Source organism: Marmota monax, unplaced genomic scaffold, assembly GCF_021218885.2.
Source record: "Marmota monax isolate L192 unplaced genomic scaffold, Marmota_monax_Labrador192_F-V1.1 WCK01_AAM20220418_F8-fsc00051, whole genome shotgun sequence".
NCBI classification, from domain to species: Eukaryota; Metazoa; Chordata; class Mammalia; order Rodentia; family Sciuridae; genus Marmota; species Marmota monax.
The window spans coordinates 11,432,645-11,456,542 of NW_026695202.1; the positions used below are offsets into that span (position 1 = coordinate 11,432,645).

The 23,898-nt window shown below is 36.1% G+C and overlaps 1 protein-coding gene across 1 annotated transcript in view; it reads right to left on the reverse strand.

Annotated features, from left to right (window-relative positions):
- Enthd1 (ENTH domain containing 1) overlaps positions 1-23,898 on the reverse strand; it is a 116,251-nt gene that overhangs the window by 77,869 nt on the left and 14,484 nt on the right. Inside the window, 3 exon segments of the mRNA XM_046429176.1 lie at positions 12,698-12,706; positions 15,400-15,529; positions 15,532-15,644. Of these exon segments, the coding sequence (XP_046285132.1) occupies positions 12,698-12,706; positions 15,400-15,529; positions 15,532-15,644 (252 nt within the window).

A 23,898-nucleotide genomic window follows, 5' to 3' on the forward strand; every position in this document is an offset into this window, starting at 1 on the left:
TGCAACTGCATAGAGGCTGCAGGCTAGGTCTTCTCCCCATCACATTCATAATCAATTTATCCCCACTTTATAAAAGAAAGACATGTCCCTTCATTCATCTTATTAAACTGCAAAGCATAAGAACTTCTACGGTGACAAACAACAGTCGGGGGGAAAAACACTGCGTTAGGGAGGACTCCTTTATCAAGGCCCCAAAAACCCCAGCATCCTGTCTCACAGATATTCTTTTAATGGCAAAGCATGCCACGAATAACAGGGTGTTTTGGTCCATACAGGTGTTTGGTATTCGGATATACAGTATTAAAGTATGGGGCAGCAGGACAGGTGACAAGTTTCACTTGATGTCTTTGTGATTTTCATCTCCCAAATATTGTGAAACAACGCATCATCCCTAAGGAAGAGATCACTGAGAGCACAGTAAATGAAAGCCTGGGGCAGGATCCTTATGTCATCAACTCAGGGAACTGTGACAAAGCTCCAAGCCTGAGTTCTCACCTTAGGATCAGAACTCAGTAGTGTGAAGGTAATCAGAACAATGTCTATTTTTACATTTATTCAAATAAATATATATTTTATGGGAAAACAAAACTTTAAATCCAACTTGACTCGTTGTTTTAGACAATGAGAGTTGGCTTTGTCAACTAGGTTATATGATAGGTACTTTCCAAAAATTAAATGAACCATATCTGCAGTTCCGAAGAGTTGATAAAAATATATTTAAACCACATGCTACAATAAAATCACTTTATCAAAAAATTATTGTATTGACAGGTATATTGCAATTAACATTTTTTATTTTCCCAGTTTCTGAGTATATTAAGTCAAATTAAAGTATAATAGGCTTAATTAATAGTTATTTGGTAAATTTTAGTAACATTTGGGGTTTACGTCCGAAATTAAGAAATTACTCCTACTGACTATTTTAACAAAACTTTTTTTAAGGAAGATGCTTCAATTCTTTGCTTTCAATAACTGAAAAAAGACTTAGTTAATAGTCAACAAGAGATGAAAAGTGTTTTTATAATAAATATATAATTTTGATATATTACTCTGAAGGAATTCATAAAACTGACAGTACTATAATAAAGCACCTTCTAGTCCCACCTATAATTCATATGAACAAGTTTTTATAGTATTTGCATCTATAAAAATGAAAAACAGAATTTATGCTGAACCCTGATTATATCTATCAATAAGTAATATTCATATGTAGGTAAAGGAATAATCCCATGTATCTCATAAAAGCATGCATTTGCAATAAAAGTATATTCTTTATGTTTGGTAAGTATTTTATATATGTTTGATAGTTTTTACAATGCATTCACATGGTTTTGACAGATTGTGGTTGTGTACTAACAATAACTGTAATAAGAAATCAATCTAGAAGGAATATTTTATCACTTAAAACCTTTGCTCACAGAAGATTTTGAAAAATAATTTCAATTTATGTGCATATTTGATGTGAAAAGACTTTGAGCACAAAAACAGCTTATATAAGGATAAGATTTGGAAAGGAATGTGGAATAAAACTATGACTTCAAGGAAAAAAAGAAAATGATGCTAAAATTTCCAGCAGATAAAGACTTCTTGTGTTGTTTTCAAATGAATGATTATAGGTACCAATCCCAATGGTATTTAGATTCTCTTAGATACTCTTGAATAAAACAGTCCAGTTTATTTTTCTTTTCTTCTGTCTTTAATGTCAATATTTATAATATGCCAGAATTATATCCTTTGAAGTTATTCATTCTTATAAAATTCCACATCAATCTAAAAATGTACGAGGAGGTACATAATTTTTCAAAATCATTTTAGGAATTATACAAGAAAAATACATCAAAAAGCAATGGTATGAGACATGGTCTTTGCCCTCAAAAAAACTTAGAGCCTGAGTGGAAAGATAAGATTAGCATACAGACTTATAGGAAACAATGAGAAGAATTATATAATGAACTTTCTTGAATGAACTAACTGTAAGAAGAACCTGAAACAGGAAGTAAATTTGAACAAGGTTTTGAAGGCTGGCTAGGATTCCAACCACTGTAAAGGAAGAGAAAAATTATTCCAAGCAGAAGGAACTATTGGCAAAAAGAGCAAGTTACGCATATATCAGTACGCATATATCAGGGATACTGAGGAAATAACAAGTACTTTTTATTTATGGCTGTAGCTTTTCATATTGTTGCAACCTCACATGAAAATGAATAATTAAAATGAGCTTATCTGGGGCTTGGGTGTATAAACACTGGCAAACAGTGGTGACTGGGGCTTAACTCATTCATCTTCTTTCTATGGATTTAATTAGGAGGCGTATTATTGCCCCTTTAGCATTCAGCACCAAAATTCTCTGTGAGATGATATGGACTTAGGGTTAGACATTAGGGAAGCAGATTTAATAACATTTTCAAAAGGCCAATTTTAAAGAAAATTGTTAGAGAAACTGAAGAATAGCAAGAATTATGAAAGAAAAATATTTTGCATCTTTGGGGATGCATTTTGGTCTAGAAGAACTAAAATGTAAGAAACCTATCTTACAGTGCAAGAAGGAAGGCAGTTAGCACATAGTTAAGTCTATGGAAAGTCATTCTTTGTATTTATTTATTTAATTTTTGCCATCAGCTAAACACTGGAAGTGAGTGAGGTGTGCTTAGTAAGATTAGATGACAATACAACATTTCTGGATTTTCAAAAGAAATAAAAGGGGAGGACACAAATTTAGTTCCTTAGCAGAAATAAAGTCCCTCTGACATCAAACCAAGTGAGAAACCTCAGAGAAAAAAAAGTAAAGACCCTGCAGGAAATGGTGCTGTGGGGTGTTCGAAGATGAGTGCCCAGATATTGAGGTCGTAAGCATGGAGTAGAAACTATCTAGAGAGAAGCTATAGCCCCGTTGAGCCTGCACCATTCAGATAATACCTCAAGGCAGAACTGACAAACCCTGCGATAGATCTTAGATGAGATATCAAACTGACAGACTGTCAGACATGCGCAATGCAATAGTGTATTCTGGAACTGAAATGCTCCACAAAATGAACAAATCTCCAAGCTGTTACATTTATTATTTAACATCTGATTAACATTGTTGCTATGGATTGACACTATCCCTTCAGGTATCATTTAAGTAAATTAAGTCATTTACTTAAAATAGTTTCTTATAATAGACAATGTACCCCATCATGGAAAACATTCAGTGGGCTGATGGAGAACTGATAAGATATAAATGTAAAGTCCCCCAGTGATTAAGTTTATATCTAATTTTTGCAGAATCAGAAGTTTAGAAGAAGCTGACTCCAATTTCATTGTCTCAGAGCATAATTACACAAAAGTATCTTCAGGTAACTGGTATTTGTTCTATTTTTTAAACTTTTATTTTGTCATAATTTCAAAATACAGAAAAGTTACAAGAATACAAAAACAAAATCCTATATACTCATCATCCAGATCACCAATTATTAACATCATACCCCCTTGCTTTATCCTCTATTCTCTGTTTCACTATGAACACATATTATTGATGTCCTGTATTTTATATCTGTTGCAGGTTGGGCTTCCTAGGATACACTCTTAAGACTCATATTTCTACATGGGGGGTTCATTAAGAAGTGTTCTTGGAAACAATATCCATGAGGACTGAGGCGGGCAGGACTGGGTTGTGATGTGATTATAAGAGAGGGCTTAGCCAATCCTTCTGGAAGCAGAGAGACTGGAATATCTCTTCACAGTTGTCTTGCCTGGAAGCAAGGGGGCTGGACCATATCCAGAAGTCATTGGATGTAGGTTTCCTCAAGGAGGAAGAATGACCTTGGGCGAATAGGCTCTCTTTGGCTGTCAGGAATTCTTGAAGAAGAACTCAGCCACCAACCTTCCCAAGCTGGGGGAATGAGTGCCTTAACCTTGGCAGAGTGAAACTGGGGTGTAGCTCAGCATTAGAGCACTTACCTAGCATATGTGAGGATCCTCAGAACCAGAAGGGAAAAAAAGAAAAATAAATTATGACAACAATCTTACATGGAAACAAATGGTCTACACCCAAAGGACTTTAAAACAGCATACTATAGTGACACAGCCACATCAATGTTTATACAGCACAATTCACAATAGACAAACTGTGGAACCAACCTAGATGCCCTTCAATAGATGAATGAAAAATAAACTGTGGTATATATACCCAATGGAATATTACTCAGCAATAAAAGAGAATGAAAATATGGCATTTGCAGGTAAATCGATGGAGTTGGAGACTATCATGCTAAGCGAAGTAAGTCAATCCCCAAAAACCAAAGGCCAAATGTTTTCTCTGATAATTGGATGCTAATCCATAATGGGGGGAATGGCATGGGATGAGTGGAGGAACTTTGGATTGGGCAAAGGGGAGGGATGGGAAGGGATGGAGCATGGGGATAGGAAAGATGGTGGAATGAGTCAGACATCATTATTCTAGGTACAGGTATGATTGTACGAATGGTGTGAACCTACTTTGTACCAGAGAAGTGAAAAATCGTGCTCCATTTGTGTACAATGAATCAAAAGCATTCTGCCATCATGTACAATTTTAATTAGAATAAAAATAAAAATAATCTGGGGTTATAGCTCAGTGGTAGAGCACTTGCCTACCATGTGTCAGGCATTGGGTTCAATCCTCAGTACCACATATAAATAAAGAAATAAAACAAAGGTTAAAAACTAAAATTAATAAAAATTAAGAAACCTTCCACAGAAGTTAATCAAAGCATATGATTACTGGCACAAAATCAGACATGTATATCCCTGGAAAAGAATAGACAACCTAGGAATAAGTCCATACATTTACAGTCAACTGATCTTCAACAAAAGTGCCAAGAACACACAAGAAGAAAGGACAGTTTCTTCAGTAAATGATCCCAGGAAAATTGGATATTCACATGCAGAATAATGAAATTGGACTCTTATTTCACCCCACATGCAAAAATCAACTCAAAATGGATTAAAGATTTCAACATAAAACTACCAGAGAAGAAACTAGGGGAAAAGCTTCTCAGGGCTGGGGTTGTGGCTCAGTGGTAGAGCGCTCGCCTAGCATGTGTAAGGAACTGGGTTCCATCCTCAGCACCACATAAAAATAAATAAATAAAATAAAGTCTTTTCATCTACAACTAAAGAAAAATATTTAAAAAAATTTTAAAGATATTTGTCTAAATTTTCTTCTAAACATTTTTAAATTTTGCTTTTTTACCTTTAAGTCCTTATTTCAAATAGAATTTTTTTTGTGTGCCTGTTATGAGGAAGAGTCCTGATTTCATTTTATTCAATACAGATAATTATCCCACTATTATTTACCAAGCAGTTCATATATCATCTCAATAGTCCACGCACCTATCCTGCATTGAAACCACACTGTGATTACATAGTTTTAGTGTGATTATTTAGAAAGACAAGCCCTTCACTTTAGTCTTTTCCAGGAATGTCTTGTCTATTTTTGATCTTTTGATTTTTTCCAGATTAATTGTATTGTCAGTTCATCAAATTCATTTTATGTTTTTGTTACAGGGATTGAACCCAGGGGATCTTTACCACTGAGTTTCATCTCCAACTCTTTATTTTTTGAGAAAGGGTCTTGCTAATTCCTGAGGCTGGCCTCCAACTTGTGATTCTCCTGCTTCAGCCTCCCAAGTTGCTGGGATTACAGGTATGGGCCACTACACCTAGCTTTCAAATTTAAATTTACAATCCTTTCTTGGATTTGATTGTAATTGCACTGAATTAGCAGTTCCCAATTAGGGGAAATTTTGGTCCCCAGGGGACATCTGGCCATGTCTGCAGACATTTTTAATTCTCACATCAGGAAAAGATGTGTGCTCATAGAGTCCAGTGGGCAAGGGCCAAAGATTAGATTTATTCCTAAGTAGATCATGATTTTTACTTATTACAAATGGTGTCTTTTAAAAAATGATATTTAATATTTGTATCCAATATTTAGAATATAACTTGATTTTATACTTTGATGTTCTAGCCAGCCATTTTACTAAAACTCCTATTGTTTTTAATGTCTGTCAATCTTTTCAAGTTTTATATATACAAGTCCTATCATCAGCAAATAATATTTGTTTCTTCCATTCAATACTTACAATTTACCTTCTGTTACTTGTTTTACTGTTATGGGTGAAACTTCTAGTACAAAGCTGATTTAGCAAGAATAATGATAATGCTTTTCTTCTACTTGATTCCAAAGAAATACTTTCATATTCTAATACATGGAAATTTTTAACTTCTATTTTTTTCTTGTCTCCAAACTTAACTGCATTTTGGTAAAAATTTTAAAAAGTGGTCTGCATATGATAGATTTTTTTGAAATGTAAAGAGTTTCCTTACAGCATATATGTTATCAATTAAAAATGCAAATTTTTGAAAATGTTTGATGAACTTTGCCTATCAACAGTTGACAATAGATGTCTTAATTCTTTTCTATATTTCTTCCAACTTTGCTCATACAATTCAAACATAAATAAATTTATCTTCTTGGGAATTGAACATTTTATCTTTGTATGATATTAATACAGCAATACCAGCTTTCTTTAGTTAGAACAAGCCTCAGTTATCCTTTTCCATCCATTTGCTTTCAACCTTGATGTGAACTTTCAACATACATCAGAATTTCTTTTTCCCCAATTTGATAATCTCTGCCTTTTAACAGATGAATTTAATTTACTGATAATTATTGTGATTAATATATTTTGACTTATTTCGATCATTTCACTTTTTTATTTCCATTTGCACCATTTTATTCTTCTTTTTATTCTCACTCCATTTTTTCTTGCCACTTGTTTAGAATTTATACATTCTGTTTCTCTTCTATCTTGAAAGTTTATCCTTAAAAGTCTATTCTTAAAAGTTTACAGTTAAGTAATATTTTAAATCTTCTTTCAAAATATACAAAGACCTTTGGAATACAATTCTGTAAACCCACCCACCTCCAACTTATATGACATGGCCACCAACTGTTTCAGATATCTTTTTTTTTACTCAAAAATTAAACATTAACATTTTATAGAGAAACTATTTACTTATCATTCTCTCTCTTCCAACCAATCATCTACTATTTTCTTCTTTTTGAACATATTTTTGGACATATTATTATTTCAATGGTATTGTTCACTCCTGTATGTTTTTTTCCAAATTTAATAATTCAGTCCTAATAATTTCTTGATATGATTATATCCTTTCTAATTTAAATATTTAAATACATAGTGGCTTCATATTTTACTTTTCCAATGTCTACCATCTTTGGGAAACCAAAGATGTTCTTTGCTGCTTACTTTCTGCTTGGTGTGGTGATACAGGATGATAATCTCATTGCTTGATTTTTAATTGGTGAAAGTCCCATAACCCTAACTTGTGCAATGAGTCTGCTGTCTTCTGCAAAAAACTGAGATCACTTCAGCCCCTTTTGAGGGCCTGGGTTCAGCCCAGTAATTCAAGGCTTTTGTTCCTAATATTCAAGGCAGGCCCCAAATTCACTTTCTTAACTTCTTACGCCCTGAAGTAACTCAATACCTAAAGCTTCTCACAGGCATCAGCTCCAAGTTACTCTGGTCCCAGTTCATGTGTTCTGTTCTTATTTCACTTACTTATTTAAATGTGTTAGTTGGCCTTTTGTCACTGTGACCAAAAATCCTAATAAGAACTGCTTAGAGGACGAAAAGTTTATTTGGGCTCGCAGTTTCAGAGGTTCAGCTCATGGTCAGCCGATTCCATTGCTCTGGGCCCAAGGTGAGGCAGAACACATGGCAGAAGGGCATGACATAAGACAGCTGTTCAGTTCATGGCAGCTAGGAAGCAGAGACAAGATATAATCCCCAAGAGCATGCCCCCCCCCATGTCCCACTTCCTTCAACCAAACCCCACCTGCCTACAGTACACCAACCAATAATCCATTCGATTAGATTACAGATCTCATAATCTAATTATTTCGCCTCTGAACATTCCTGCACTGCACTATGAGCTTTTTAAGGATATCTCATATCCAAACCATCACATTAAAATTTTTGGAAGAAAAGATCCTTGGAGAATTCTCATAGCTCTTATGAGGCAATAATGCCTCAGATAATGTTGTCATTTGCAGCTTTTGGCTATTGTGCAATAGAGGGAGCTCCTAGTTAATTTTATTGCTAGAAGTAGCCCTTTAATATTGTTAACTTAAAAAATAGCATGTAGTACACTGTTTTTTACAAAAACAACTTCTAACTACCCATCTCTCAATGCCATCCATCTCTCTATATGTATGCTTGCCTAGAATTATGTTCACCCTACATTTATGATGACTATTAAGTAATGAGGTTGGAAGTAACTGATTCTTTATAATAAGGCTATATTGTTTTTACAAGAATAGAATGATTTTTCTGATAAAAATCAGCAGACCGAAAGCAAATATTCCAAGATGTTAATAATGATTGGTTTGAAGTCAGAGAATATAAATTTCTGGATTTTTTTCTCTTTCGTACATTTAAATTTAAAAAAACTTTTAAATTTAAAAAAACTTTTAAATTTAAAAAAATCAACTTCTTGACATTCATAAGTGCAAATGTTTTAGTAGCAACCACAACTTCAATTATAAGCCCTGTCATCATGTCCACATGTGATAAGCCAACCCAGTATGACTCTATGTCAACTGTTAGTACAAAGTTAACTGTAGGAAGTAGCAACACACCATTAGGAGTGTAAATTATACAAGCCTGACAACAACCTCACAATATAACTTTTGGTTCAGCAGCAATCATATGCTATTTGCAGGGAAATAAAATATTTCCATGATGAAGAATGCTATTACATTTAATGTAGCCCAGAATAATCCTTCTTAGTATAGAAAAAGCTGTACTGCAAATAATAGTACCACTAAAGAGCTCTTTATGGAAAATTAGATGACCAACACGGGTAATGTTTTGCTGGTCTAGTTGTAAGCAATGTCTCTGGAGATAGTTTTAATAATAATTACTGCCTCTAAGAAAAGAGACTATCTCTGATGCATACAGCTCAGAGAAGCTATGTTGTAATTGTGCTTTTTGTAGTTTTCTTTTTTGCCATCAAGCAGCAATTATTCTTCAGCTCATCTCTTCCTTCAAAATCAAAATCATCCATACAAAAACCACCCAAGCTATCTACCCAAATTAAAATTTGGGGGAAACATTCAGGAATGGCAGGGGTGGTAGTGGTGGTGGTGATGTGTTTATAAAACCTTCTTCAAAGTACCTCTTTTCCCTTGCTAATTTACCAAAGAAGCTAGGCGCAGCTGTCTCAGCTCTAGATCCCAAAGCCTGGGATTCAGATTTCTAGCATTCCACTGTAACTAATGTAGAAACATCTTTAAATTCCTTCTGATGGAAATTTACCTGTAAGATACCATCTCTCATCTCTATTTTCTCTAACTCAAATGCTGGTGTCATTTTCAATTTCTCCCTTTCTTCTCCAGTATGTTGTCCACTTACCCTAAGGCCTCTCCATATGCTGAGCTATCTTTAAACATTACTGTTCCCTCATTTCCATAACCCTGGAGTAGGTCCTATGCCTGGACTAAAACAAGTTTCTCACAAAGCGTCCCTCCAATTCCTATCTTCTTCAATTCACACAAAGCAGTAAGGATTATCTTCAATCAACAGCTGTTTTCAGTAATAAGAAAGCTAAGTTGTGTGACTAAGTTAAACCCCCTTCTGTTCTTCAAGGCCTACAATGGTTCCTTGTCCTATCAAATTGAAATTTATAAATACTGTTTATTGTGTCCTTTATGAATTGCTCTAAGAACTCTAAACTATCTGCACATGTTTTTTCTACCTATTCAAGTTTATAGTTTTTAGTCTATTTAGTCAAACCATCAGATATTACCATTTTAACCCATTTTTTGCTTGTATTATTTTCCACTATGATATGGACTATTTGTTATCTCCTACATTTATTCTCCTATTCTTTCTTTTTTTTTTTTTTTTTTTTTTTTAAATATTTATTTTTTAGTTCTCGGCGGACACAACATCTTTGTTTGTATGTGGTGCTGAGGATCGAACCCGGGCCGCACGTATGCCAGGCGAGCGCGCTACCGCTTGAGCCACATCCCCAGCCCTCCTATTCTTTCTTAATAATAGAATCTTTGACTTTCATCTGGTCACACTGTTACCCAGGGTATTTGACTACATTTCTCAGCCTCTGCTGCACCTAGAAGTGACTAAGTGCTAAACAATATGTAAGCCAAGATGTTATACACAGCTTTCAATAAGTGCCCATAAAGGAAAGAAGAATCTCATTTTTCCAACATTTCCTCTTTCCATCTGGTGAGAATGCAAACATGATAGCTGGAGCTCAAGCAGCTATGAATCATGAGGTGGAAGTTAAATGCGGAATTTGGTACAGCAAAAAGTCGGACAGAGCCCAGGAGCCCCTGATGTTATAAAAAGTCACATCAGTTCTAGGATACCTCCACTGATTATTTTAGAAGAAAGAAATTCCCATTATGTTTAAGTTGCTAATATTTTTATTGCCACTCCTAGTATCACTTTTAAACACACCTAATTCTGACTGATCTATCCATCTCTGTCTATCTATCCAAGTTTTCATTGTCTTGTCCCACAAGAATAATGCCCTCCAATTTATATTCTTATCTTTTCCCAACTCCAACAAACTGTCAGTTTTATTTATTCCTTTAAAATACACTTTAGTTGGGTGCAGTGGCACACACCTATAATCCCAGCAAGCTCAGGAGGCTGAGACAGGTAGATCGTGAGTTCAAAGCCAGCCTCAGCAAAAACGAGGTGCTAAGCAACCAGTGAGACCCTGTCTCTAAATATAATACAAAATAGGGATGTGGCTGGGATGTGGCTCAGTGGTTGAGTGCCACTGAGTTCAATCCCCGATACCAAACAAGAGTACACTTTAGATTCAAATACTTACATGGAAACAGTTAGTATGACTATTTACTTAAACTTTTTTTTTTAAATTTTATTTATTTTATTCATTTTAGTTGTTGACAAACCTTTATTTTTTATTTATATATGGTGCTGAGAATCGAACCCAGTGCCTCACACATTCAAGGCAAGTGCTCTGCCACTGAGCCACAACCCCAGCTCCAACTTAGTTACTCTTTTCTGAACACAAATATATATATATATGCATCTACCAGATAGACAATGAATATATAAAATACAAATAATCTTAACAGATTTTTAAACAAATTTACAGTAATTTTTTTTATTTGTTCTAATTAGTTATACGTGACAGCAGAATGCATTTTGGTTCATTGTGCACAAATGGAGCACAGCTTTTCATTTCTCTGGTAGTATACGATGTAGAGTTGCACCATATGTGCAGTCATACATGTACCTAGGGTAATAATGTCTGTTTCATTCCATCATCTTTCCTGACCCCATGTCCCCTCCCTGCTCCTCCCTTCCCTTTGCCCAAAGTTCCTCCACTCATCCCATGCCACCTCCTATTATGGATCAGCATTCACATATCAGGGAGAACATTTGGCCTTTGGTTTTTGGGGATTGGCTTACTTCGCTTAGCATGATATTCTCCAACTTCATCCATTTACCTGCAAATGCCATAATTTTATTCTCTTTTAAAGCTGAGTAATATTCCATTGTGTTTATATATCATAGTTTCTTTATCTGTTCATCTATTGAAGGGCATCTAGGTTGGTTCCACAGTTTGGCTAATGTGAATTGAGCTTCCATAAATACTCATGTGACTGTGTCACTATAGTATGCTGATTTTAAATCCTTTGGATATAGACTCAGGAGTGGGGTAGCTGGGTCAAATGGTGGTTCCATTTCAAGTTTCTTAAGGAACCTCCAACTCCAGACTGCAACTCCGGAGTGACTGCACCAATTTGCCGTCCCACGAGCAATGTATAGTGTACCTTTTTTCCCCCGCATCCTTGCCAACACTTATTGTTGCTTGTATTCTTGATAATTGCCATTCTGACTGAAGTGAGATGGAATCTTAAGAGTAGTTTTGATTTGCATTTCTCTAATTACTAGTGAAGTTGAATGTTTTTTCATATATTTGACTGACTGACTGTATATCTTTTGTGAAGTATCTGTTCATTTCCTTAGCCCATTTATTGATTGGGTTATTTATTCTTTTGGTGTTGAGTTTTTTGGCTCTTTATATATCCTGGAAATTAGTGCTCTATTTGATGTGCATATAGTAAAGACATTCTCCCACTTTGTGGGCTCTTTCTTTACATTATTTTTATTGTTTCCTTTGTTGAGAAGCTTTTTAGTTTGAGTCCATCCCATTTATTAATTCTTGATTTTATTTCTTGTGCTTTAGAATAAGGAAGTCAGGACCTAATGCAACATGATGAAGATTTGGGCCTACTTTTTCTTCCATTAGGCACAGGGTCTCTGGTCTAATTCCTAGGTCCTTAATCCACTTTGAGTTGAGTTTTGTGCAAGGTGAGAAAAAGTGGCTTAATTTCAATTTGCTGCACATGGATTTTCAGTTTTCCCAGCAGCATTTATTGAAGAGGCTGTCTTTTCGCCAATTTGTTTTCTGTGCCTTTACATCCAAACATTCACTATTCACTCTAAGTAGTACTTCATATAGATTTAATTCAATGATACCATCATGGGCCAAAACACTCTTGGAAAAATTTTTATGTGAAACAGACTTGAAAGCACACAGCGTACCTCAAGATATAACTTCCATGAGAGCAGAAATACACCCAATTTACTTACCTTCCCTAGAAAAGTGTCTGATAGTATCTGGAAGACAGTAAGTGCTATTTATTTATTTCAATGCATGTTTATTGTATTAAACAAATAAACTGTGACAAAACATGATTTTTTTTTAAATGTTAAAAATCACTGAGAGCCCAGCCTGGTATATAAGATGTGTCATAAAGCTGGGGAGTATCAATTTGGGTTAAAAAAAAAAAAAGCTTCAATCTAGGACTACAAGGCAATAAACTATAGTTTCTTATAAGACTCATAAAAATGGCTCAGAAATGAGTAAGCACTATAGTGATTTAGGGACTCACTTCCTAAACTCACAACTTCCCATGCCACATCTGCTCTAGTGTCAAAGCATTTGCCTGCTGTACATGGATTACTCCTATACTGCCCTCCAGGTCTGTTTAAATACTTAGCTCCTCCAGAAGCCCTCCCCTCTCTACCTACCCTAAAACATAGCCATCTCTGTTGCTCTGTTCCCTGACCTATTTTCCCCTTCTTTATAAGACTTGCTATATTTTATATATATTTTGTTTATGTGTGTTTAGTATCTGCTCTGTCACTAAAGTGACAGTTCCACAATTAAAGGAACTTTTTTTTTTTTTTTTTTGAGATGAGGTCTTGCTATGTTGCCCAGGCTGGGCTCAAACTCCTGGGCTCAAGTGATCCTCCTGCCTCAGCTTTCCTAATAGCTGGGATTATAGGTACATGCCCTCCACACTTGGCTTTGAAGGGAACTTTATCTCATTCACTGCTATAGTTCCAAATTTCTGCTGGATATCTAAATTTCAAATAATAACATTCAATAATTATGTGTTTATAATAAAAGAGGAAGGAAATGAGATAAGTAATGGAAGAAGGAAGAACAAGAAGGTGATAAAGAAGTAGCAAAGGGATAAGAAACTCTGGATGAGTCATAATTGGTTATTTTACTCTGCTGTTCATGTCAGTCTGAATTCAAACCTTCATGAGAAAATTTCAGAATGGGTCACTATCTCTTTTGGAGATTTATTTCAAAAGAAATGGGTCCCCTAAAGAAGTTCCACTACTTTAAGAAGCATCTGGATGGCATTTATTGTTATAATTACAATGGCGACTTCTTTGAATGCCTTTCTACTTTCCAATCCATAAATAAGTCTTGAATAAACATGTAAGAACTCTTGACTAAGTCAGAAAAGCACGATTGGAGGGGTAGGATTGGTTTGTATTGATATTACTAATAATATTTTTAAATTTCCACATTCAACTGACACTTGGAATGAGCTATTTATATTTATATGAGCTATTAGCTGCTGGGATTACAGGCACACAACACCATGCCCAGCTTCAGGATCTTAATAGATGTCTTAGTCTGCTTGGGCAGCTAATAACAAAGTACCATAAAATGGGTGGCTTAAAGAAACAGACTTTCATTTCTAGAGGCTAGAAGTATGAGATCAGGGTGACAGCATGGTCAGGTTCTGGGGAGAACCCTCTTCTGGGTTACAAACTTCCGACTTGTTGTGACTTCCAACAGCAAAAAGAGGGTGAGTGGAGCTCTCTGGGGTCTCTTTCATAAGGGCACTAATCCCATTCATGAGGGTTCTACCCTCATGGCCTAATCATCTCCCAGGGCCATCACCTCGTTACACTGAGGATTAGAGTTCAACATATGAACTTGGTGGCAGGCAGCAGCATAAACACTCAGTCCATAACCACAGACTCACATGTAAAACTAGGAGGCAAACCCCTACTCCTACTGTGTCCTCATTTGTGGCACCAAGCTTAATTCCTTTCAAGGGACAGTTATCAAATTCATACTTCATTAATATTTTTGCTTCCTCAAACTGTCCATTCCTTATGTACAACCTACCAACAAAGTTTGTATTAGAGAAGTTAGGGCAAAATGATATTCCTTTATATTCTATCAATTTGTTAGAAAAGATCACTCTATTTTCTCCTGATTTTTATTATAGTATTATAAATAACTCCCTTTTTAAAAAAGTTCAATAGTCTAGATTTGAAGTTTAAGGCAAAATGAAAGGTCCAAAGTATTACCTTGGAAGAATGTTTGGATTATTTTTAGAGTTGTGAGGTATACTTTAGGAAATATCAGTTTCTTGATGTATAGGATCAGATGGTGTTGTGTACATATGCCAAGACACAGATCTTAGAAAACAGTACTCTTTCACATTCCAGTTATGAATCAAATAAATTAAAATTGACTCATGATGTCAAATAGAATAGTCACTAGTTAATGTTATTTAAGCTCAAAACCATTTTATTTGACTCTAAGATAAAAGCAATCTGAAGTCATAAAATATTCTATTACACATTCTTCATCTTTGTTCTCTATAGTATAAAGTCTGATACCATAATATTAGTACTAATATAGTATTAATAATTTGGCCCAAGCATGGTGGTGCATGCCTGTAATCCCAGTGACTTGGGAGGCTGAGGCAGGAGGATCACAAGTTCAAAGCCAGTCTCAGCAAAAGTGAGGCACTAAGCAACTCAGCAAGACCCTGTTTCTAAATAAAATACAAAAAAGGGCTGGGGATATGGCTCAGTGGTTAAGTGCCTCTGGGTTCAACTGCAGGTACCAATTAATAATAATAATAATAATAATAATAATAATAATAATTTGGTACTAAAATATTTTATATTTTTAAACTGTTCTTAGATGATATCTATTGCATTTTAGACGAGCATTCATTATACGCACTTTTACTACGTAGTCTTGCCACCTTAAGAAGCTAGTGCTTCTTCTCTGAAGCAGGAATTTCTGGTGTGGGGGCAGATGCACATGCTGTTGGTGAGTTACCTGTACTAGGTAATCTTTTAGGAAATGTCATGTGGAGTAGGAAGTGCGTCGTCTAGTCCGACATGCCACTTCCCTCTCTTTATACAGCATCTGTTCATCCATTAGCAATGTTATGACTTGCTTAGACTTTTCCCTGATATGATAACCTGAAAAAAAAAAAAACATTGAATTTGCTTAGAAAAGAAAATACTGGTTAATGATATAATTCATTTTTATTCTTAAGAAAATTAAGGAAAAATGAAAATGTGACCAAAAGTGGTAAAACCTGTAGCAAATAAAAACTGTCACTATACTTCTTTTCATATATTTTAAGAAGTAAATAAATTATTAATCTATGATGAATTATATCATACATTGGCATTACCTTCATCATATTAAATATTGAATTTTCTTTTTAAAAACCACGAATACTCTGCAATACATCCAACAATACAGGCATACAAAGGAAAAGTATTAATTAGATCTAGATGTACTGACCTAGATGTATGACAACATATGGCTAAAGACTGAAGTCATATACATTGTAATGAGCAGGGGGAACAACCCACTGTGTAGGGACATGGAAGACAGCTGTAGATAGAGAAATCCACACTCTGCAATGGTTTGAATGTGTCCCCTCCAAAATTCCAGTGTTGCCAATGAGATAGTATTAGGGGTAACACCTCTGAGATATGATTAGGCCATGATGGCTCCTCCCTCACGACTGGCATCAAAGCCCTTATAAAAGAGACTTCAGGCAAGTAGTCTCTTGCTTACCTCTGCCTTCCCCCACATAAAGACACAGGACGCCCCTCCCCTGTGGGGGTTGCAGGACCAAAGCAGTGTCTTGGAAGCAGAGAGCAGCCCTCACCAGAACTGATCCTACTGGTGCCTCAACCCTGGCCCTTCCAGCCTCCATGACTGTGAGAGAATTAATTTCTGTGCTTTTTAAAAAAATATTTTTAGTTGTAGAAGGACATAACACCTTTATTTTATTTGTTTATTTTTATGTGGTGCTAAGGATGGAACCCAGTGCCTCACACGTGTGAGGCAAGCGCTCTACTACTGAGCCACAACTGCAGCCTCTAATTTCTGTGCTTTATAAATTATTCAGTCTGCAACTGGTTATAGCAGTACAAACAAACAGACTAGGACAGATGGATGTGTAGACAGGCAGGCAGGCAGACTGGGTAATGACAACACTGCTAATATCCTTTCCGTAGAAAGGAATAATAGGGATAGGACAAGAAAAGAAGTGAAACTGGCTTTTCTTTGACATAATATCCTATGAAACAATGTGGTGTTGTTATTAAAATTGACAGAGCACAATCAAAGACCCGAATTCTAGCAATGGTTCTGCCCTTAACCACTGAGTGTGAGCCAGTCAGGTGGCCTGTCTAGCCCTGAATCTACCAAAAAGGCAGTACAAACATATGCGTTCAATCTGCTTTACAGATATAAAAGTACACCATCATCTATGAATCATTCAAATATGAGGTATCAGTGTCATTCTTAACCCTCTCCATGAGAAATAATAAAGGAAATCACTCACCTCTCCACATCTCAGGACCAACTCACAGAAATAGCTCATGCCTTCTGAAAAGCCCCTAAAAATCCACTAATGTTCACTTTGGGCTCCATGTGTGATGAATGAAAGTATTAACATTTCCAGCTAGCAGTGGAAGTGGTGAGAAATAGTCAAATCCAGGATATATTTAAATAATGGAGGCCAAAGATGTTCTCTAACTGCCAGAGGCTTCATTAAGGATTGATAAGGACAGTGTCAGAAACCTTTGTTCATATTGCCATCTTTCCCAAGATTATTTTAGCTAATATTATTTCACAGTCATTTCTTCCTTCCAAACTTCTTTTTTAACTGCTTCAACCCTATCATTCTAAACATCCTTAATTTCCTATGATTAATTTATAGTTCCTAACCAAAAAAAATTCCACGTTTTTGGGTTACCACCCAGTACCACAAGAAAAACAAGAAAGATAGGAGCATCCCACTCAAGTGTCTGCTATGAATTTTATCCACTGGGTATAATGTGTCAGACACTATCTTCCCTTGGATATTGACAATTTGATTTTGGAGGCATGCAAAATATATTTTCACATTTTTGAAGGTATAATTATTGTATTTTTAATTAATTAATTAATTAATTTTATTTTCACATTCTTAACTTTTGGAGCTTGTCTTCTTCCCCTTCCCCAGTCCCTCCCCCTAATTCAGCCACCCTGGTGCCTTATCCTGCAACCACTGTCTTCAGCTCCTACAGCCCTGTGTTGCTGCTGCTTCTGCCATGAACTCTTTGTATGGCTAGATCCTTGGTTCACTCAGATCTCTACTTAAACCTCCACCTCCTCACAGCCACTTCTGTCTACTCTCTCTGAAATGGTCCTACCCATCTCTCTCTATTCCTTCACCCTGCTTTTTCACCCTGGCACTTTTTACTGCTTAGTACTGTATATTTATTTGTTTACTTTTTGTTTCCTCATCTAAAATAGGAGCTCCACAAAGGCATAGAAGTCTCATTCTAGAAACTAGTAACAGTATCTGGAGAGTGGAAGCCACAGAGCATATGCTCAATAAGTATTTATTAAGTCAATGATCCAAAGAAAGAAACAAATTACCAAAAAGTCCCCAATTTTCTCCTTGATAAGAGTATAAATGAAACCAGATTGATGAAAAATACTGATGACCAATTTATAATTTAGCTGTCTAATACAGTTGTTTGATCTAACATAATTTCTTGAAAAACCTCTAACTAGAAACTAGAAATTATGGAACAAGTAGAATATGCTATTTGTAGAGGACTGGTGGGGTTGAGGGCAGATCAACAGTTCTAAGGGACAAGGAGGGATATACCAAGCAGAAAAGCAGCTACAGGGGTGTAGACTCCCCATGGAAGACCAGGGCTTCTTCCTAAGGTAGCAGGCACAGCATCAGGAAGCTTGGGCCAGAGCAGCTTACCAGAAATAGGGAATAAATTGCCTGAGTGAGCATCTTACCAAGTTCTGCCACTACTGTGGCTGCTGCTCTGTTACCCTAGAGATGCTCAGTACTCAATACTGGCTGTTTTAAAGCATCAAAGTTGAAAATCTAAGAAGTACCCAGTAAAACTGCTTCCATAGTTAAATAAACAATAGTAATAATAAGATGGCATCTATTCGCTTCCGACCAATATACTTCTGAAAAGAAAGGAAAGAGTACACAGTACTAAAACAAAATAGTATTGGAAGCAGAATAAATTCAGGAAGCAACTTCTTTGCATTGAAAAAAATAAAAGGGGGAAGGGAGGCAGAAAACATGTGTTTCTGAAATAAGAAACTATGCAACAGATCAATACTTAACAATATTATCTAAAATGCACAAGATGAAAAGGTTAGTTGAGGTACAATTTAAAGTGAAAATAAAGTTGTATACTGTTTTAATTAGGAATCTTTTGGCTCTAAGTGACAGAAATTCAATTTGAACTGGGTAAGGCAAAAGTCATGGAAAAACCAGAGGTTGTGATTAAGTCTCAGGCACAAATGAAGCAGAGACCAGAAAATTACCAGGACTCTCTTTCCCTCTCCCATTTCTACTCCTGTCTGTGTCATGGCTTCATTTTCTCTTCTTGCAGATTGGCCTTCTCTACTGGAATGTGGATACAGTCACCAATAGCTCCAGATTCACATCACACACTCTGCAACCTAAGTGTCCCTCTTCCTTCCTTTCAATATGAAGTACCCAGAAGAATGACCCTGATTGAAACAGGGCACAAGTAAGAAAAAGAGAGGAAAAAGTCCCTATACTTGTGGTACTTATATTCTAGTTGGCTGAAATATATAATAAGCATAAATTAGGTAATTTAAAATAAAAATGTTCTTTAAAAAGTAAAGATAAGTGATGTGCTAAACATTAATTTGGGATGCAATCATGAAAAGTCATACTGAGGAGATAACATAGCTGAGTCTTGAACAGTAGGGAAAAGCCAGCCATGCAAGGGCAAAAGAGCAGAGAGTGCAGGCACTAGTCACAGCTCCAAGGTCACTCTTCAGGAAAATATTCCCCCGACAGCCAACATACCACCCACCCACCCTGCACACTAAGCTGGGTCTCAGACTTGGTCAGGCTGTCTCGGAGCACCTCATACTTGATTGTCTTATAGTAGTACTTGTAGTCTGTAATTGTGCATTTGATAAATGTCTTTTCCCTCCATTAGACTATAACATTCATGAAGGCCAAAACTATACTTGTTTAAGAGACATTAAAGAAAAGTACATGACAGAAAACATCCTGAGGAAATATTTTCCAAATACTGAGGAGGAATCTATATAAGTTTACAACTGAACATCATGTAAAGAGATTTGGAAATGTGATAAATTTAAAGGTCATGAGCACTGACATGCAGCACTAGTAAAGACACATACTGTGAGATCTTTAGGAAAAACAGATATTAGCCTTTATATTAGTTATAAAACGTCTTAATATTCCTGTCTCTATTCCTGACCCATTGTCCCACCAAAATCTACTTTTCTTTCCATATTCCTTTCTCAGTGAATTATACCCCTATTCTAAGTTAAAAATATGAACATATATAGCCCCTAATTCAATTATCCAAGTCTATCAATTACATCCTCTAAATATATTCTGAAGTCATTCTCTTCTTAGTTCAGACCCTGTCATTTGTTACCTATGGTCTCCAATTTATCTATCTTTAGTCTCCCTCTTTTCTACCCTCCACAATATCTCTCCAGGCAGAAGACCTGAGGGTAGGAGGAAGGGGAGGAGCATCTAAAATAGCTGATCAAATTATTTTCAAATTAATAAAAAAAAGCCTATAGTCAAGTTGGCCTGGTAAATTCATACCTCAAAGTACAGTTCTACTCTGCTCCAAATACACAGCAATAATAGACATGATGAATCTCAAAAACAAGATAACAACCTCCACGAAGCTGAAATACAAGGGAAACGAGAAAGCAGCAAACACTGCTGAAGCCACAGGGCTGCTGGGCTCTTGATGTGGCAGCTAGAAGTTTAGTTTCTCAGATGTTAGGGAACCAGAGATGGTTTCTTTCACTGATGCTAGAAGGGTTCTGTGCTGAGAAAAAGAGAGAAAGGAGGAAAAAAGCCCCTGTCTGCTTCCTGGGCTATTAACTCATATGTAGCTATGTGGCTAGAAGCAGGAAACTCACAATAGCCTTCAGACCTGGAACTAAACTACCTGCTTTCTCAGTCCATGGGCTGTGACACCCTAGTTTTACTGCAGGGCCTAAGCCCTAAGCCAACTTTATTAGGCCTGCACTGAAGGGTCAAGGGAACTGGGTAGGGGGAATTGGAAAACCAACATAAAGGAAAAAGTGAGCACGGGTGGCTGCAGGAAGAACCTCCCCCTCAAAATAAGCTTGAAACTATAACTCCAAAATATATTTTTTAAAAATCTAAAGCTAAGAAAGACAGTCAATGAAATCAGCAATTAAAACAAATTCACTGCAAATGGAAGAAATAACTCTACAGGACCTTCTCCAGAATCAATATTCTATAAGATTTTGAAATCCTCTAACAAAGACTTAATTTTATTGGGTTTTTCCATATTTTTGGTACATTATAATTATACATAATGGTGGGCCTCATCATTACACATTCATAATGTACACAATGTAACAATATAATTTGACCAATATTATTCCCCAGTACTTCCCTTCCCCACCCTTTCTCCCTCCCCCTAGTCCCTTTCCTCTTCTTTACTGATCTCTCTTCAATTTTCATGAGATCCTTCCCCACAACACACCTTCCTTTTTTCCTCTCTAGCTTCCACATATGAGAAAAAGTATACAACCCTTAACTTTCTGAGCTTGGCTTATTTCCCTTAACAATGTTCCCAAGTTCCATCCATTTTCCTGCAAATGACATAAATTCATTCTTTCTTATGGCTGAATAAAATACCACTGTGTGTGTGTGTGTAAGTGTATGTGTGTGTATATATATACATATACACACACACATATATATATATATTACACCATATTTTCTTTTTTAATGTTATTTTTTAGTTGTAGGTGGAGACAATACTTTTTATTTTATTTTTATGTGGTGCTGAGGATCGAACCCAGTGCCTCATACAAATTATATTGCAGGGCCTAAGCCCTAAGCCAACTTTATAAGGCCTGCACTGAAGGTAGAGGGAACTGAGTAGGGGGAACTGGAAAACCAACATAAAGGGAAAAGTGAACACGGGTGGCTGCAGGAAGAACTTTCCACTCTCAGCCACAGCCCTAGCCCCGTACCATATTTTCTTTATCTATTTATCCATTGATGGGCCTCTGGACTGTCTCCATAACTTGGCTACTGTGAATTGCACTTGATATGGCTATATTCCCTATAGAAAAGCAGTATTATCAAAAAACTTGGAAGGGAACCACCGTATGATCTAGCTATCCCACTCCTTGCTATATATCCAAAAGATCTAAAATCAGAATATTATAGGGATATAGCCTATGTCTTTTAATGATGAGTTGAGACCATTCACATTCAGTGCAATTAGAGAGAGATGTTTATTAATTCTTGCCACTTTTGAATTATTCTAGTGTTTAATTTGTTTCTGTTACTCATTTGCCTAGCTACTTTTCAAGTGAGGTTTGTCCACTTGTAAGCTCTGGAGTTTGTTTTTTAAATTTCTCCTGTGTATCACTACACACAGGAGAAATTAAGTATTTTCTGTAGTGCCAGCTTAGTAGTCATGAATTCTTTTAGTTTCTGCTTGTTTTAGAAGGCTTATTTTTTTTTCTTTTTCTTTGATTCTGAAGGGTAGTTTTGCTGGATATAGTAATTTTGACTGACAATTATGTTCTTTCAGGTCTTAAAATCCAAAATTCTAAGCTCTCCTGGATTTTAGAGTTTGTACTTCAAAAATTAGACATTATTCTTATTGACTTGCCTCTAAATGTGACTTGATGATTTTCTTTTGAGGCTTTTCAAATTCTATCCTTGTTCTGTATATGTTATGCATTTTAATTATAATGTGTCATGGAGAGATTCTTTTCTGATCTTATCTATTTGTTGGGATTCTGAATGATTCTTTAATATGGATGTCCATCTCATTCTAAAGGTTTGAAAATGTTTATTATTATTTTCCTGAAGAGGTTATCCATGCCATTAGCTTGCATCTCACCACTCTCTACGACTCCAATAATTCTTAAATTTGGCTTCCTAATGTTGTTTCAGAGTTCTTGTATATTCTGGTCATGGTTACTTATTTTCTTTAATACTGCCTGAACATTCAAGGCCAACCACAATCACTTTGTCTTCCAGCTCTGGAATTCTATCTTCAGTCTGCCCTACTGTTAGAGAAACTTTCAACTTAACATTTTACTTGATTTGTTGTCTTTCATTTCCAAGACTTTTCTTTTCTTTTTTTTTTTAATGTTTTTATCTCCTTCTTGAATTTCTCATCCACCCTATTCTGACTTCCTTAATTCTTTCAGTTGTTTTTCTCTGTTCTTCTGGAATTCATTAAACATTTTCATAACCACTCTTTTGGATTCTTATCTGATATTTCCTTCTACATCAATATATGTAGATGTAGGCGTTTTGTGTTCGGGATTGGGGTCCCTGATGACTTCATGGCTGTAGCCTGCTTGGAGCCTGGGAAAGTTTCTGTGCAAAGGCATAGGATGCCCGGTTGCTATGGTAATGCCCTCCATGCTAGAGTCTTAACAGCTTCGACCTTAATTTTAGGCACATAACTCCTGGGAATAAAGGAACTTGCTTGCTTGATAACTACAATGTTTCACCAAGCTCTAGAGCTCCTAGAGCTGCCCACCTAACAGTAACTTCAGACAATGGACCTTCTTGAGAACTGCACAAAGCTCCTAACATTGCATATTGTAACTATGAAATGTAACTGCAGAATAAGTAACCTTACTGATACTCTAAACAATAATATGGTTATGGTATTAATGACCTAATGTAACCTATTCTTATAAATAAACGTGGCAGCTTGGACAAAGAGCCACCCTGCCACCTTCCCTGCCCCTGTACCTTGTCTCTGTGTCTCCTTTTTTTGAATTTCTTTACATGTGGAGTCAGTTTCTAGTGAATTATGAATTTAGGAAGTGTCATGTTACCTTGTTTTTTCATAATTCTTGTATTCCTGTGTTGGCTTTTATGCATCCATTGGAATGAATCTTCTCCTCCTACACACAGGCCGTTTTAGGGCACAGCTTTCTCTTGCCAAAGTCTTCTAGGGTATCAGGTTGTTGTGAATGTTTCAATATATTTCCAAATGGGTTCTGTAGTATAGTTTCTCTGCTAATTCTTTGATGATTAGTGTATTTTGACACAGTGTTATGTTGTGTCAGAGCTTATGGAGTCCAGTTGCCCTCTAGGTCTCAAAAGAGTAGGACCCCCCTCTCATAGAATTGGCCATTGTGTTG